Source organism: Danio rerio, chromosome 4 (assembly GCF_049306965.1).
Source record: "Danio rerio strain Tuebingen ecotype United States chromosome 4, GRCz12tu, whole genome shotgun sequence".
Classification (NCBI taxonomy): domain Eukaryota; kingdom Metazoa; phylum Chordata; class Actinopteri; order Cypriniformes; family Danionidae; genus Danio; species Danio rerio.
Genome location: NC_133179.1, coordinates 39,736,849 through 39,754,126, shown reverse-complemented (window position 1 = coordinate 39,754,126; position 17,278 = coordinate 39,736,849). Strand labels below are relative to the sequence as shown.

Sequence of the window (17,278 nt, the reverse complement as noted above, 5' to 3'; positions counted from 1 at the left end):
CGAGGAATGGAGACATTGGCTTGAGGGCGCAAAACACCCATTCACCGTCATCACAGATCACAAGAACCTGGAGTACATTCGATCATGTAAGCGCTTAAACCCCAGACAAGCTAGATGGGCGCTATTCTTCACTCGATTTGATTTTCAAGTCACGTACATCCCAGGTTCCAAGAACATTAAGGCTGACGCTCTCTCTCGTATCTCTGATAAGGAAACTTCGCTAGAGGAGGTAGAACCCATCCTGAAGAACCCGTTGATTATTGCACCCATCAGATGGGATATCGAACACGAGATAACGCAGGCTTCAGAGCAAAACCCTACTCTGCAGGCATGTCCCGAGAACAAGATATATATGCCTCCCCTGCTCCGTGAGAAATTGATCGCTGAAGTACACAGTCACCCCAGCTCCGGTCATTCAGGCAGCACTGCTACAGCTCAACTGATCCAGTCTCGCTACTGGTGGTCATCCATGAATAAAGATGAGATCGATTTTCTCAATAAATGTTCCCACTGTCAAATGGCTAAACACTCCCGTCATCGTCCAGCTGGTTTACTGCAGCCCTTAGAGATTCCCCGTCGGCCATGGTCTCACATAGCCATAGATTTTATCACGGATTTGCCCCAGTCACAGGGAAAGACCACTATTCTCACGGTCGTGGACCGGTTTTCCAAAGCCTGTCGACTCATTGCCATACCCAAGTTACCCACAGCCCTAGAAACCGCAGAGCTCCTATGTGAGTATGTATTCCGCTATTATGGTCTCCCCGAAGACATTGTCTCAGACCGAGGTCCACAGTTCACATCCCGACTATGGTCCGCCTTCTTCCAGAATCTCCAAATAAACATCAGTTTGACTTCCGGCTATCAACCTCAGTCTAACGGACAGACAGAACGCCTCAATCAGGAGATCGGTTGCTTTCTACGCACCTACTGTCATTCTAACCTATCTGACTGGAACAAGTTCCTCATGTGGGCGGAGTATGCGCAGAACTCCTTGAGAAAGGCATCTACAGGTCTGACCCCTTTCCAATGTGTACTAGGTTTCCAACCTCCCCTGTTTCCCTGGTCCGGTGAGACCACAGACCTCCCAGCAGTCGACACCTGGTTCAGAAGGAGTGAGGAAGTCTGGATTGCAGCTCACACTCACTTGTCACATGCTATCCGAAGAATCAAGGAGCAAGCCGACCGTCACCGTCGTCCTGGTCCCACGTTTTCCCCAGGACAATGGGTATGGCTATCCGCTCTAGATCTTCGTTTGAAACTACCCTGTAAGAAGCTCAGTCCCAGGTACGTAGGCCCGTTTCAGATTGAACTTCAGATATCACCTGTTTCCTTTCGACTGACACTCCCTAACCATTATCGCATTTCTCCTACTTTCCATGTTTCCCTGCTCAAGCCTGCTGTTGGTCCAGCCGAGGCGGATGGGGAGGTGGCAGCCGGTGAACAGGGTCCCCCGCCTCTCATGATCGACGGAGAGGAAGCCTATCAGATCCACGAGATCCTGAGATCCAGACGCCGGGGTGGTCAACTTCAATACCTCATCGACTGGGAGGGGTACGGCCCGGAGGAAAGATTATGGATCAACCGTAAGGACATTCTTGACTCAACACTACTGGATGAGTTCCACTTAAAGCACCCGGATATGCCGGCCCCTCGCCCCCGTGGAAGACCCCGGCGTCCAGACTCTTCTCACTTCAGGAGCCGTTCGTTGGGGGGGGGGACACGGACTCTGATACTTGCAGCCTGTCCTCGATCTATGCCTGGTAAAACTCTCTGTCTGTTCATCGCTAGTCTTTATCCATCACAGACTGTTGTTGTGTGTTTGCACGTTAGTGCACATTGTGTGTTTGAGTGAGAGCTTGATTAATAAATACTGCATAATGGATCCCTCCATGTCAGTCTCCTCGTTACAATTGCATTCACATTAAGTTTACTTGAGTACAATTTTTGGGAAAATGTACTTCTACTACAATACATTACTAATAGATTTTTTTTATATATTAACTTATTTTAAACTTAGGATTAGTATGTAAACAGTGTACTAAAATCTACTAATGTTTAAAGCATTTAAAGCACACTTTTGAAAAACACACTAATAAAAGTCTTTTGGATGTTTTTTTTGTAGTGTACTTTATTGTAGTACACTAAAAATTTATTTAAGTATTACTGGTATTTGGTATACTTTTATCAAGTGTACTAAAGTCCTACTGAAGTATAAACATACTTTTAATTATTATATTAATAGTGTAAAACCATCAAACTTTTATTCAACACAAAAAATAACAATGTACTAAAAATGTATTTGCGGGTATTCAAGTGTATTTTAGTTGCATTTAACTATACATTTTTTGTATAGTTAAATGCAACTGTGTGATGAATTTTGTGTTAGTGATGGAGGAAACTCAACATGTGATGGAGATTTAACTCTACTGTTGGTCTATTTGTTTGTCTTATGATGCTCAAACTCTACATTAAGGTGTCGTTAATGATAATTCATAACAGTAAATGAATCATGTAGAGCATTTATTGATCCTAGTTACTGACTCCTAATGAATGAGAGTGATCAGACATTTACTGAAGCATTATTAATCCACAGTTGTGTTTGTGAACGTCAGTTAATGCACTGAGAGTCAACAAGAACTAACAATCCTGGAGGACACTTCAATGATGAGACTAATGAAGACTGAGACACGCACACGCATGCACGCACGCACGCACACACACACACACTGTCGCGTACACACACACACACACACACAAATACAGACTCTCTCTCTCACACACACACACACACACACACACACACACACACACACACACACACACACACAAACATACTGTAGACACTCTCACACTACACATGCACACAGCAATATATACACACACAGAGCAGTGAACACAAGCATGCACACACACAGACACACACACACACAGCTGCTGACTGCTCCTGCAGAGGATTCTGGGTAAATCTCTCGTCAGTCTTCAGCTCAGTTTCACTGATGATCCAGAATAAAACCTAAACCCAGGGCAGAGCGGCTCAGTGAATGTGGTCTGGACTGAGTGGATGAGGCTCATTGTGTCTCTATAGATGTTGTAGAAGATCAGAGTTCCTGCACTGTGATCCACAAACACTCCTATTCTACTGCTGAGCGGCTTCACCGGGAGATCAGTGTGTGTGTTATTGTGTCTGAATGTGAAACTTGAAGAAGAGCAGATCAAACTCCAGGACTGAGCGTTAAATCCAAACCCACACTCATCACCTCTTCCCTTCCTCCTGATGCTCTTATATGACACTGATATACACACACTATAATCTCCACTGCAGTCAATCTCCCAGTAACAGCGTCCACACACACTCTCTCTGCACAACACCTGAGGCCACACATCAAATCTGTCTGGATGATCAGGATACGGCTGATTCCTCCACACACACTTCACCTCTCTGTTCTCCTCAGACAGAATGAGTTGAGTGTGTGCTGTGTTTGGATCCAGAGTGAGGAAACAGACATCTGAACACAAGAACACACACATTTATAACCATCGCTGTGTGTGTGTGTGTGTGTGTGTGTGTAAAAGAGAAAAAGGAAGCATGCGTGTGTGTGTCTGATTGCATGTGTTTGCGTAAGAGAGAAAAGAGCATGTGTGTGTGTAAGTGTCTGATTGTGTGTGTGTGTAAGTGTCTGATTGTGTGTGTGTGTAGGTGTCTGAGTGTGTCTGATTGAGGGCCTACTCACACTATGCCATCCGTACCGTGCCCAGGCCCGTTTCCCGGATCGTTTGAGAAGTGTGAGTGTACTTAATCAGGCTCAAGCACGTTTCACTTGGCCGGCCCTGGCCCAGTTGGAAGAGGTATGCCTGAGCCCGGTTTACTTAGGCTTTGGCACGGTACGCTTGTGTGTGAGTGCAAAACGCGCAAAAGCCCGAAACTGAAAGCGAGACGTGACTTTTAAGGCACTGTTTCATATGGATTTATTAATCATTCTTACTGTTCAGTGAACGCAAACTGCCGTAGTTTATTAAAGACACAAACCCCTCAACTGCACGACAGCTGCGCACCTTCAGCAGACCTCCTCATTTCTGCAGCACAAGGGCTTTATGGTTGTTTATGAGTGCCAAAAGTGGCGGATCTGTTCGGCAAAATATATCTGACTGCGTGTCACCGCATCTCTAAGGACTGTTAGGCGAAATATTTGATCAAACGACTGAAACAAAATAACTAGAGAAATCTCCACTGTGCTGCTGAGTGAGAGAGTGCTTCTCACTGAACAGCACAGCAGCGATGACGTAAGCGTGCCGGAGCCCGTTTGTGGTGTGAGCGTTTCCAGCATGGCCGTCGGGGGGAGACGGGAGGGGGGACAAGCGTGCTTTGGTATGGTTCGAGGCAACTGTACCCAATGTGAGTACGGCCTGAGTATGAGTGCGTGCATGTGTGCATGCATTTACTGCTGTGTGTGTGTGTGTGTGTGTGTGTGTGTGTGTGAGAGTGTGTGTGAGAGTGTGTGTGTGTGTGTGTTTGTGTGTGAGAGAGAGAGAGAGAGTGTGTGTGTGCATGTGTTCGCTCTGTGTGCATGGGTGGGAGAGAGAGGTAGTGTGTGTGTGTGTGTGTGTTTGTGTGAGAGAGAGAGAGAGAGAGAGAGTGTGTGTGTGCATGTGTTCGCTCTGTGTGCATGGGTGGGAGAGAGAGGCAGAAGGAGCGTGTGTGTGTGTGTGTTTCTGATTGTGTTTGAGAGAGTGTGTGAGAGAAAGTGTGTGTGTGTATGCATGTGTATTAGTACATTTGTGCAGTCCGGCTGTAATCCACTTCTCTCCTCCATGATCCAGACTGTAAACACACACAGATTGACATTCAGTCAGTACACAAACATCAGCTTATAACACACACACACACACACACACACACACACACACACACACACACACACACACACACACACAATAAGACATGTGGAGTGTGTGCTGAATGCTGGATTGTGATTGGCTGATCTCAGTGCATTATTAACTGCAGTAAAACAACATGAGTGTGTGTGGAGCTGTCAAATCAGCTTCTGAATGACACACAGAGCTTTTAGATCAGATGTGGAAACAGAAAACAGAATGGAAACACAGAAACAGACAGATATAAAGACTGAAGGATTCATTGATTGCATCACTGTCTGCTGATCACTTTTATTGCCTGATATTTTGTGTTCATGTTAGTTTATAAGCAGAAAAGAGCCAGATTACAAGATATGTAAGATGTTTGCAAGAAACATCTTTGTTATGTCCACATTGTGAATGTAAATTTATATTGTTTATTTTCTTCCTGTTTATAGTTTTACTCCGCCCTTATTAAAGTGTGATAAAGGACATTATGTGCCTGTGAAGTTAATGAGGGAGAGTTTAACTTGCTGTTAAAGTATATACAGGACGTATTTGGAGAACAGTACACACACATCTCTGACCTGATACTGTACAGTTCTTCAGCAGAAATGTAGAGAACAAGTTTCACTGCTCAACTACAATGCTGAAACTGTACAGTGTTAATATGAGATATAATATCACACTTAATGTGAGAACTGCCCCAGTGCACTGACATATTTAACAGCTTTGATTAATATCTGGACACTAGAAGAGGAGTGAAGTATCAAAGTATCTGTATTCACAATAAAAAAGGCAGTGCTGCTCCACATACTTGAGTTTGTCCAGTGTGTAGTTTGGATCCTCCAGTTGTTCAGAGAGCAGCTTGACTCCTGAATCTCCTGGATGATTGTAGCTCAGATCCAGCTCTCTCAGGTGTGAGGGGTTTGAAGTCAGAGCTGAAGACAGAAAACCACAGCCTTCCTCTGTCACCATACAGCCAGACAATCTACAAACACAGCAATAGTCCACATCACACAGTTGGACAATCACACATCTCTTTGTGTTGTGAAGATGCTGACTGCTGTTTCTACTCATGTCAACAGCAGTGATGAACCAAGACACTTCTTCAGTTTAGATAATAAGACTGTGATGAGACTTTTACATGTTTTCAGGAAAACTGCAAACTGTACAAACATCAGAGCAGGTCAAAACCTCACCAGGGCACAAAACCCTACAGACCCCACAGGGTTAACTTTGTCTTCATCACTGTTATGTATTTATTTAGACAGGATTGCCAGAACATTTGACAAATTCTTAAATATAACTTTCCAATAAACAAATGCAAATATAAACAAATATATAATATAAACACATAACATATGAGTACAGAATTTATAGACAATTCATCTAAATACTCTTTAAATACAGTCATATTTCTGTCTATTAGAAAAAAGTATTTTACAATTTTTTTGTATTTTACTCAGTAATGCTTTTGAATGCATTTGTCTATACACATACATTTGTATGGATATGAATTAAATCACACCCGTATAATTTAGTGTAAAGTGTATAATCTAGTATAATCTTAGTGAAATCTACATCTTAGTGTAGTGTAATCTGCCAACACTCTGAGTGGGGAAAAGGGCTTCTATATTTGTTTAACCAATATGTAACTCTCTTTTTGTAGTTGCTGTTGAGTGGAAGATCATTTACCTCAGTGTGTCCAGTTTACAGTGTTGACTCTTCAGTCCATCAGAGAGAAGCTTCACTCCTGAATCCTGCAGGTCATTATTACTCAGGTCCAGCTCTCTCAGGACACAGTTTGAGGATTGTAGAGCTGAAGACAAACTCTCACAGCACTGAACAGTGAGATTACACATAACCAATCTGAGAAAGAAGACAGATTACATTAACAGTGTGAATTTTAGTAACTTATCTAATGTAATATAAAAACAAATCAATCAATGAGTTGCCCTAGCTCAGACCTCAGTGTCTCCAGTTTACAGTGTTGACTCTTCAGTCCATCAGAGAGCTTCTTCACTCCTGAATCCTGCAGGTCATTATTACTCAGGTCCAGCTCTCTCAGCACACAGTTTGAGGATTGTAGAACTGAAGATAAACTCTTACAGGACTGAACAGTGAGATTACAACTCTGTAGCCTGTGTTGAGGACAAACACAATATTTATGTGGTCATCTGGGACCTCATTGATTAACAATGCTTGCTCATAAAAAGGACACCAGATTTCCCCCTTATGGTTGTATGTACTAACAGTAGTGTAGGATGATGTACCGATATTATAAAAGCATAGCGATACCCTAGCACTCAAAACAATAACATTCCAAATTTTTTTTAGTACCTGTACTTTTATTTGACAGCTGTAGTTGTGAGTGCTCGTCAATACGGGGCTGTGTGGGAGCCGTGCGCTGCTTCTACAGCAGGGGTCTTAAACTCGTGGTCCGTCACGGGACGATAGTTTGTGGCCTCACCTTAATTTGAAAGTTTAATGTTAGTGCAGCCCGTGAGTTTGATATGTACGGCACATTACACTTTTGTTTGTGGAGCTGACAAGGCCCACCAATCATGGTGGGGTATATGACTCTTGGGGGCGGGACATCAGCTAAACATGACGCAGGCAGAGAAACATTTTCCAATGAGGGAAAGTTACAGCAGCGTTGTCATGGAGTGTTTCCCTCTGTGCCTGCTGGCTGACTCCTTTCTATTGGGTACATGCGGACATTCATTCATTCACAACACTTAAAAAAAAGTTGTGTAAGTTGCCGGCCAGCGGGACATTATAAATATAGAAATGTAAATAAATCAGAGCTTAATTTGAGCAGGATCTTGCAGTATCCTGTTCCAGGAAATGTCAGATATTTGTATTAGAGCTGCAACTACGAATTGATTAAATCAATAAAAATCGATTACTCAAAGCGTTGGCAGTGAATTTCATAATTGAATTTCATTATCGATTCGTTGTGTCGCACGACACGGGGACGTTTGATTATTAAAAAACATGCAGGTGTAAGTAACTATAAAAACAGGGTGTAAGTAACTATAAAGTTGAATCTACTTTTCTCTAAGTTCACCAGACACTTACTTGCATGTATTTTGGGAGTAACTGGTGAATTTTCCTGCTGAATCCTGCGTGTTCTGCTTTTATGAATGAATCAAATGGAGGCTGCGAATAAACATGGCGATGCCCATCTCACAATATAGATCACGATCACTTACACGTTATTGTGAATTGGGATATCAGGTAGCTGATGACAGAATGAGCAAGCGTGTGAATAGGTTGAATTAAAACAGAAAAACAAAACTAAATAAAAGGGCTACATCTGTCATACAGCGCTATTGTGGTTGCGCGATGGAAACATTAAGGGTGAACAATCTAAAATAATGATCACCTAGCAAAACTAACTCCTGGATCCAAAATATTTTAAATCCACCTGCAAAAGGGTTAACAACAGCAGTAAAACAGCGGTGGTAGAGTAACTCTGCATTGCAAAACTAAAGACACGTTTTTATTCACTGGATCCTTCATTTTTCATCTGTTGTCATGTAGAGCTAAACTGCAAATAAAGCTTTTCTTACTTTGTCATCTCATCTTGTTTCCAGTAACACAACCTTCTAAACAACCTTTAATCAAGACTAGACAAGAGAAATAGCATGAAGAAATGAATTGATGCTTCAAACTTCTGCTTGAGATTATAGTATTATTTAATATCAGCAAATGTCTATTTCTTAGATGAAAACAAAACAGAATTTGGCTTACAGAGCTCTTTTGGAGGTTTTGATGACTGCTGATAGTCTGATGAGACACTCGTCTGATCTCTGGAATTTCTGAAGTTCAAACTCCTCCAGCTTTTCCTCTGAGGTCAACAACACAAAGACCAGAGCAGACCACTGGGCAGGTGAAAGGCGAGCAGATGACAGACTTCCTCTACTGAGGTGAGACTGAATCTCTTTCAGCAGAGTTTGATCATTCAGTTCATTCAGACAGTAGAACAGATTGATGGATCTCTCTGGAGACAGATTCCCTTCAAGTTTCTGCTTGATGTAGGCAATTATTTCCTCTTTGTTCTGGTCTCTGTCATCCTGCTGTGTCAACAGGCCTCGTAAGAGTTGGCGATTGGACTGGAGTGGCAGACCGAGTAGGAAGCGAAGGTAAAGGTCCAGATGTCCATTCTCACTTTCCAGAGCCTTGTCCACTGCGGCCTTCAGGAAATCAATCATGGACTCATCTCTACTTTTTTCTGCTTGTGTCTTGTCGCTGTCTAGAATCAGATGTTGATAAAGGGCTGCAATGAACTCCTGAATGCTCAAGTGAAGAAAGCAGTACATGGTACCAAGAATGAATCCCGTCTCCTCCTTAAAGATCTGGGTACACATGCCTGAGTACACCGATGCCTTATAGACGTCAATGCCACAGTCTTTCAGATCGCTCTCATAGAAGATCACATTGTTTCTTTCCAGCTGCTGGAAGGCCAGTTTCCCCAGTGAAAGGATGAGCTTTGGATCCCAGGAGACATCTGGTGTTTTTTCTCCATCATACTTTCTTCTGCTCTGCTGGATCTGAAAGCGGAGAAAGTGTGTGTACATCTGTGTCAGAGTCTTGGGAGATTCCTGCAGTGTTTCAGCATGAGCCCTGTGTTTCAGTTTCAGTATGTTCTGGAGAACAGTGGCTGAAATCCAGCAGAAGACTGGGATGTGGCACATAATAAAGAGACTCTTTGACTGTTTAATGTGATCAATGATTTCTCTGGCCTGATTCTGATCTGTGAGTCTCTTTCTGAAGTACTCCTCCTTTTGGGCATCATTGAATCCTCGTATCTCTGTCAACCGGTCGATACAGTCAGCAGGAATCTTACTGGCAGCTGCTGGTCTGCTGGTGATCCAGATGAGAGCAGAAGGAAGCAGATTTCCCTTGATGAGATTCGTCAGGAGAACATCCAGAGAGACTGCTGAAGATACATCACAACACGTCTCATTACCAGCAAAGTTCAGAGGAAGACGACATTCATCCAATCCATCGAGGATGAACAGGACTTTGAATCGTGTGCATCTTGTAAGGTTCAGTCCTTTAGTCTCTGGGAAAAACTGAGTTATGAGGTCTTTTAAACTTTGTCTTTCTTTCTCCTTTAAGTTCATCTCTCTGAATGGAAGAGGAAATATGAAGCTTATGTCTTGGTTTTCTTTCCCTTCAGCCCAATCCAGAACAAACTTTTGCACAGAGACTGATTTCCCGATGCCAGCAACTCCTTTTGTCAGGACAGTTCTGATCTGCTCGTCTTGTTCAGCTGCTTCAAACAAATGTTTGCATTCAACCTGTATCTCTAGTGACTGATGACGTCTGGAAGCAGCTTCAATCTGTCTGATCTCATGTTCAGTGTTGACCTGTTCACTCGCACCCTGAGTGATATAGAGATCTGTGTAGATGTTATTCAGAAGTGTGGAGTCTCCTTGCTGAGCAATTCCTTCAAACACACTTTGACATTTCTTCTTCAGGCTACATTTAAGCGGATTAATGAAGAACAGCTCATCTAAACACAGGAGCAAAGAAACAGATTTACATTTTTAGACTTATCTTTTACAGCTGTATTAGTAAGTGTCAGTCTGACAGATACCCATGAGTCTCTTACCCTGGAGAGTATCAGCAGCTTGATCTTGGTTCATCTCTCTCAGGAAGAAGAGTGTGAGATCAAGAGCTGCTTCTGTGATTCTGCTACTGTTCTCACTGAAGTCCTTTACAAACTCTTGTCTGTTTTCTTCTTGTAAGATTTTCTTAAATATCTCCAGTTCATTTTTCAGAAATCTGAACATTTTTTTCTCAAGATTCTATGATTGAAGAAACAAAAAGAACAACAATCTTTAACCAAAAACCTTATTTAACCAAAATTACACCGTTATATATCCACAACCTACTCAATAATTGAAAATACATTATAATGGATTATACTATGAGTCTGTTGAATGCTTGATTCTGATTAGCTTATTTTTTAGATAAACAGACAGCTAAAGTAGACCCAGGCAGTGGACTGTCAGTTAAAACCTAATAGACATCTAAGATTAGCTCAAATCTAGACCAGTCATCAAATACATATGAAAGAATTCATGTGTGAAAGGTTTTGCTAACTTAGTGTCTTTGTTGCCTTGTTTTTAGACTTTCCCGTTAACATTTTTTCAAAAAAAAGAGACTAGTGACACATTTTGATACTTTTTTTGGAGTTACTGGAGATTTTGGAGACTCCAACATGTTCGTACTGTACCCTTCCTGCCCTTTTGAATGAGCAGGGCATGATCCTGATTACTCCTCCATGTACCAGCTGCAAATGATTTAGCAACGTTATTCCAAAACAACAACTTCTGGACCAAAGTCCCGTGAGTCTAAGGTACATCCCTGATACAGACAGATCAGATGCTTCTCCTATGTTTCAAATGTTATCAGTTCAATTTTTGGCAGCAGTTATTGAACTTGTATGTTTATTATGTCAGAGAGATTACTGTAAATCAGTGGTTCTCAAACTTTTTTCACCAAGTACCACCTTAGAAAAAAATTGTCTCTCCAAGTACCACCTTACGACGCTATTTTTTAACCAGTATTAAAAAATAGCGTCGTAGGCCTAATTAAGCAGCTACAGGTGTGCACAGTTTAAAAATGATGCAAATTAATTCCTATTATTAAGAATATGTATTATTGTCAATCACTTTAAACATTTTTAATAGTCTGAACATTAACTGTGGTTGCAGATAAAAAAAAAAGTTTTAGTTAAAATGTGCTTTTAAAAGTTCATTAAAAATTACCTGTTCTTAAAAAGAAAACTGCTGTACTTAAATCTCAAGTATTCATAGTAGCCTATTCATCAAAAGCTGGAGATGTTGCTTGGACCTTATGAATATAGGCTATATGTCATATTCCTACACTTTCAGACAAATCTTGAAATATATGTTAAATGTACATATGACAGGGTTCATACAGGCACAGCCTAAGGAAAATCAAGGAATTTTAAGCACTTTTTCCAGCACCTAATTTTTTTTTCAAGACTGACATGTATTGAAGACCTGAAATGTATTCTCAGCAACCCATAAAACATTGCATACGAATAGATACAAATAAAAACCATTAATAATAATATGTATTAATCATATATTATTAATATAATAAACCTGCACTAAATGCTTGTGATATCTTTTTTGTACTCAAGTAAAATTACTATTACACTGCTAAAATAACACAAATTTTAGTAAATAATACTAATATTAGGTAAAAGTACTCTTTTAAAAAGTACTAGTTGGTTACTTTTGAAAAAAAAAAATCAGATTTTCATTATGAAATCACTTTTTTTAAGTTTAAACCTGATTGAATGGTTTAATTGCTTAAATTCCAAAGCTACATGTATAGGAATTTGCACTAACAAAGGAAGTATGGTCAATTTTTCCTTTCATGACAATTAATATTTTTCAAAAGCACTGGTAAAACTACCACATAATCTTAAAGGCCATAGAGACACTTTTTGCCCATTTTTTAAACGATATTTTCAAGCTTTGAAAGGTTAAATTAAAGTATATGGTAAAAAGATTTAAATTTAGCCTTTTATTTACATTTGTTACACTATTTTTCTTTACAATATGGCAAATTTGTTTCTTAAATAGCTGTACATCACATGTAGATTTTATTTTACACTTGATCTTAATCTAAAATAAAAAAATACAAGTACACTGTCAGTAAAAAAATAAAACAAATGGCTTCCTTTTACTTGAGGTATTTAAAATGTGACAACAATACATTTATCAAAGCAGTGCTTTAAGAGTCTTATTGTTAATTTTGATAAATAAACAAGTAACAACGGATTGCTTTGACCTGTAATGCTTTAAGACAGATCAGAATACAGCTAAATGTATAAATCACACAAATACCTCCTCCAGAAACATTTCCAGCATAATTCTTTTGTCGTAAAGAAACAAAAAAAAAATTCCACCTTTGCTAAAAGTAAGTTTCACTTTACAACACAGCCAAACAAGAAGACCATTAGCATTGTCATCGATCATGCATCAATCTAATTCTAAATACTTGATAACTTTGAATACTTTTGACTAAATTTAGTCAAGGAGCAAAGATAAATAATGTCTACTTTAATAGTGGAGAGATCGCGATTGTATTTAATCTGAGCACACAGGCGACCATGAGAGGACTTGCAGTTCATTTGAAAAAAGCATATTTAAGAGCTCGCATATCCGTTTTAGCGATTTGCGTACATGACTGCGCTGTCGTGTTAAAATAAAGCACTCGCCACATTTGCAGAAATTAGTAATTGCGCAATACCTCCATTCCCGCGCCGCCATTCAGAATGTATTCGGAGGAGTGACAGGTCAGAGGCTAGTCGACTGGCTGTCGGAGAGCGAAACGTGTAAGAAGATCATCAAATAGGCAGGAAATATGTCCGCAGTTTAATTACTCTGCTAGACATATCTATAGTGAAAACATCCGAGAAGCATTATTCCAACAAAACATTTGTTTTTAAGTTGTTTTTTCTGTCTCTGCTACACAGAAAGTATTTGTCCCGCCCTTACGTTTCACGCAACTAGACAAGGTCGACTGTGATTGGCTACTTTTCATGTCAGTCAAATCACGCTTCAGAATCAATTCTTAAACTTCGGAAACTGATTTTCAGCAGCTTATAACACACTGCACTAAAATAAACATTCTAAGCACAGCGTTGTGATCGGACGCTTCACAAAACAGCCACTGCTGATCACATCGATGTTATAATACGCATTAAAGGATTAAAAGTGTTAATTGTTTCTTTCATTATTCAGCGGTTCCTCCGCGTACCACTTGGAGGAAGCCCGCGTACCATTAGTGGTACGCGTACCACAGTTTGAGAACCACTGCTGTAAATAAACTGCACTGTATCTACGCTGATTTACTGTAAACAAATGACAATACATTTAATTAAACTGACATATATAGTGAGCTCTTCTGCAGATGTCACTGGAACACAATCACAACATAGGTTTGGGAGGAGCCTAATTATTCTGGCTAATCAATCCTTATCACATGGTGTCAGCAGAGTTAGTTTTGGGCTATTCAATTTTCACTGACAGCCAAAATTGTGCTTCGTTTAAGCCAAGCCATGTTTGTTTAGACATCTATTAAATGAAAAAATTGCACGGAGTGATCTATGGAATAATTGACTCTGGTCTGATGAATTATTAGAGAGTAATGCACACCAGAGTTGTAATGTCACATTTCCATAATAGGAGCTAAAATACTCTTTTTTGATCATGTTGATAGGACAAACACAGATTTGAACTGTAAAGGGTTTGTTTTTATTTATGCAAATTCATAATTACAACAAAACAATATGTTCTTGTAAAAAAGTAAAACAGAAAGGGAGTGCTGTCTCTTTCTGTGTCAACCTGACTGGCAAATGCATCAGAGAAAACAGCTGCATGTCCGAGAATATCTGCCTCACAGACATGAGAGAAATACCAAAATAAAGTCTACTAATGGAGGTCGAGCCTTCTCATTTATAGCTTCTAAACTCTGAAATAGCCTTCTTGATAATATCCTGATTACAGCCCGAACTGATTTAAATGGGCGCACATTCTCAGCTTTTGTCAAGAATGAGTCATTTATATACATTTTAACGTAATTTATTCAAGACTAACACTGGATTTAAGCCAATCACATTTATTTACTTTATTTAATAAAATACATCCTATGTAACATCAGCACTCTATAAATATTGTTGAAAACCTCTCAACTCTTCAGAGTGCCATAAGTGCACCACAAGTCATGTGACAAGATCCAACCAATCAGCTTCAGACTTTGTATGGAGTATACACATTTCAGTAATAACGATAGACTAATTACCTCAGACAAACACAAAGCAACCAAATAGTATAGTGCATTGCACCTTGTGTTTTCTAGCCATTTATCGTGCCCTTCTATCTAAACGAATAAGGAATTATGGATTTAATCATCTGGTCTCTGAACACAATTGACACCATCTTCTCGACTAAAAGTTTGAGCTCGGGAGAGCCCACTTGTCCAGCAGGGACGTTTGCAGCTGGGTACGTGATGGATGGGTGGGAGAAGTGGCGCGTCATGTGCCTGGCTGCTCTGTCCCTGAAGGATATTGAAGATATCTACCTATCCAGAACTTTGATAACAGGGTTTCTGCTGATGGGCTTAGGCGGGGCCCTGGGGTATCGACGATTGATGAAAGCGGTCAGTGCTGAGCAAAACCCCACCAAGCTGGCCAGCTTGATTGAAATGGTGGTGAGCAGGGTCGCTGATAACCAGACTGTAGTCTTAGACCGCAAATTGGAAAACATTGGGGTGAACGAGCGTCTTTGCAACAAGATTTGGCCGGACATGGAGACCAGTGCTGGACATTAAATATCTGTGAAATTGGCAGATATTGACCCAAATTTAAAAAAACTTTTCTTCTCTTTCATCTTCTCTGTGTTTTTTTCTGCCAGACGGCCTCGGCTGAAGACAAACAACTTCTTCCAGATAGCAAGATAATGGAGATGCTCTGAACTCCTGCTCCCTGTCAAGGACACCTGTTGGAATCTACAGGCTTACACACTCACATATACACAGCTATAGATAGACTATCACTACCTGGCCCCGCACCCCACACCTTCGTGTGCTTTCACCCACTGGAGTGGGTAGGCGGGTCTGTGACCAGCTCCTTCTGGCTGAAGGACCAGATGGCTGCCCACCCTCACCGGACTACATCCACAACCTCTGTTCCCATCCCCTGTTGCAATGTATGTCTATGTCTATGTGTTTATGTGCTTGATTGCTGGGGCGTTTTTCTCTCCCTGATCTCACACTGTCCTAATTCAAGAGCAATGTAAGAGGGAGTTTTTTTTGCCTCTCTCCCCATGTATCTATTTTCTCTTTCTAAACACGACCTCTCTAATGCTGCGTTCACACCAGACGCGGAACATGCGTCAAGCACGAGTGATTTACATGTTAAGTCAATGCAAACGCGCGAATAGACATCCTGCGGCGCGATATGCGCGGAGCGAATGACGCTAATTGCGCGAATGGCGCAGTGCGAATAGCGCGATACGCGCGAGGCGAATTGAGCGTTTGCGCGTTTGACGCGTTTAAAGAGGGTTTTGCATTAACCAATCAGAAGCTTGCTCTTGTGGGGGCATGATTGTGACGTAGAACCTGTTGATGGTGTCCCGGGGGAAATCCTCCAGGCGACACCGACAACAAGTCATCAAACTGGGCTTGGCTCAGTCAGAAGCACCACTGAAAGCCTCCGTCATCCAGGTTCAGTTTCTGGAGGAGTTTATGAGCTCACAGAGCTCACCTCTGAAAGCATGTAGTGGACTCAGACACGGTCCTAAACGTATCGACGCTGTTTTTCAGCCTTCATAAAGTACATAAACACTGTTTTTACTTTAAAAATCCATGTTAGCCATTTAGCAACGAAGCTACAGTCACCGGGCAGACAGAAGCCCTGCCCATCACGCGAATCTGCGTCTGTTCTGAAGTGAATTTGACACGCGAATGAAGCGGATTTCACGCCCGAATGAAGCGGGGTTTGACGCGCGAATGAAGTGAGTAACTTTAAATGTTCACGCGGCAATTTACGAACGAATAGCGCGATTTATCTGCGCATTCCACGTCTGGTGTGAACACAGCATTAGACCTGTCTTCTTCTGAAACTAAATGAAAGCTTGATTGATTTTAAAGTACCGTACACTGTGTTTCTGAAGCCACCGAGGGGGCGGTGCCACAAGGGGTTAGGCCCCTAAATGCTGCTTGCAGCTTTAATTTATTATTGTGGTTAAAGCTTTCATCATTACTTCAGTATCTCAGAATCATTCAGAAAATATTCTAATATGCTGGATTAATGCCCAAAAAAAACACTTATTGCAAACATGTGATAAACCTAGTATTTAAACAAACATATTTTTATCTATGAAGGAAACATTGAATTGATGTTAATTTAATGCTATAATAATCAAAATAAGGCCGTTGTCAGACTAGAATCAGACTAGAATTAGCCATTCAGAGTAATACTGGTTGAAATGTGAAATATGTAGACTACTTTCACTCAAAAATCACCCAAATAATTTGGTTGGGCTCTTTTTGTGCCAGTAGAATTTTTGTTTGTGCAATTTCGGTTTTTAAAATCTTACACACTGAATTATGAGTGATCAGAGACGACGTCATTCATGGCAGAGCCATTTAGCATGTGTCTGCTCGAATATCAAATATTGTCAAACAACACAAATGTAGCAGATACAAGCAAAAGAGTTTGAGCTGAATTTGGAGCAGTTGAGGTAGTGGAGAGACCTCAGGATGACTTTAAAATACTATTTTAATATCTGTTAATCCAAGGCAGCACAAACTATTTTTTTGCAGCACAGTCGATGAGGAAGATTTAGCAGAAGTTTTAGTTGAG

General features: G+C 40.8%; 1 protein-coding gene across 7 annotated transcripts in view; it reads right to left on the bottom strand.

The window, feature by feature from the left end:
• The window catches only part of LOC137490964 (NACHT, LRR and PYD domains-containing protein 3-like), a 62,041-nt gene that overhangs the window by 39,691 nt on the left and 5,072 nt on the right, over positions 1–17,278 (bottom strand). For 2 of the 7 annotated variants that reach the window (XM_073947274.1, XM_068219976.2), the window contains exons 6-12: positions 10,481–10,676; positions 8,614–10,381; positions 6,825–6,998; positions 6,553–6,726; positions 5,672–5,845; positions 4,776–4,822; positions 2,122–3,509 (exon numbers count right to left, since the gene is read on the bottom strand). In XM_073947274.1, coding sequence (XP_073803375.1) covers positions 2,983–3,509; positions 4,776–4,822; positions 5,672–5,845; positions 6,553–6,726; positions 6,825–6,998; positions 8,614–10,381; positions 10,481–10,676 — 3,060 coding nt within the window. In that variant the 3' untranslated portion in view covers positions 2,122–2,982. Of the gene's footprint in view, positions 1–2,121; positions 3,510–4,775; positions 4,823–5,671; positions 5,846–6,552; positions 6,727–6,824; positions 6,999–7,197; positions 7,328–7,938; positions 8,102–8,613; positions 10,382–10,480; positions 10,677–17,278 lie in introns of those variants that run through there. The other 5 variants (XR_012402163.1, XR_012402161.1, XR_012402164.1 and 2 more) reach the window with 5 other exon arrangements.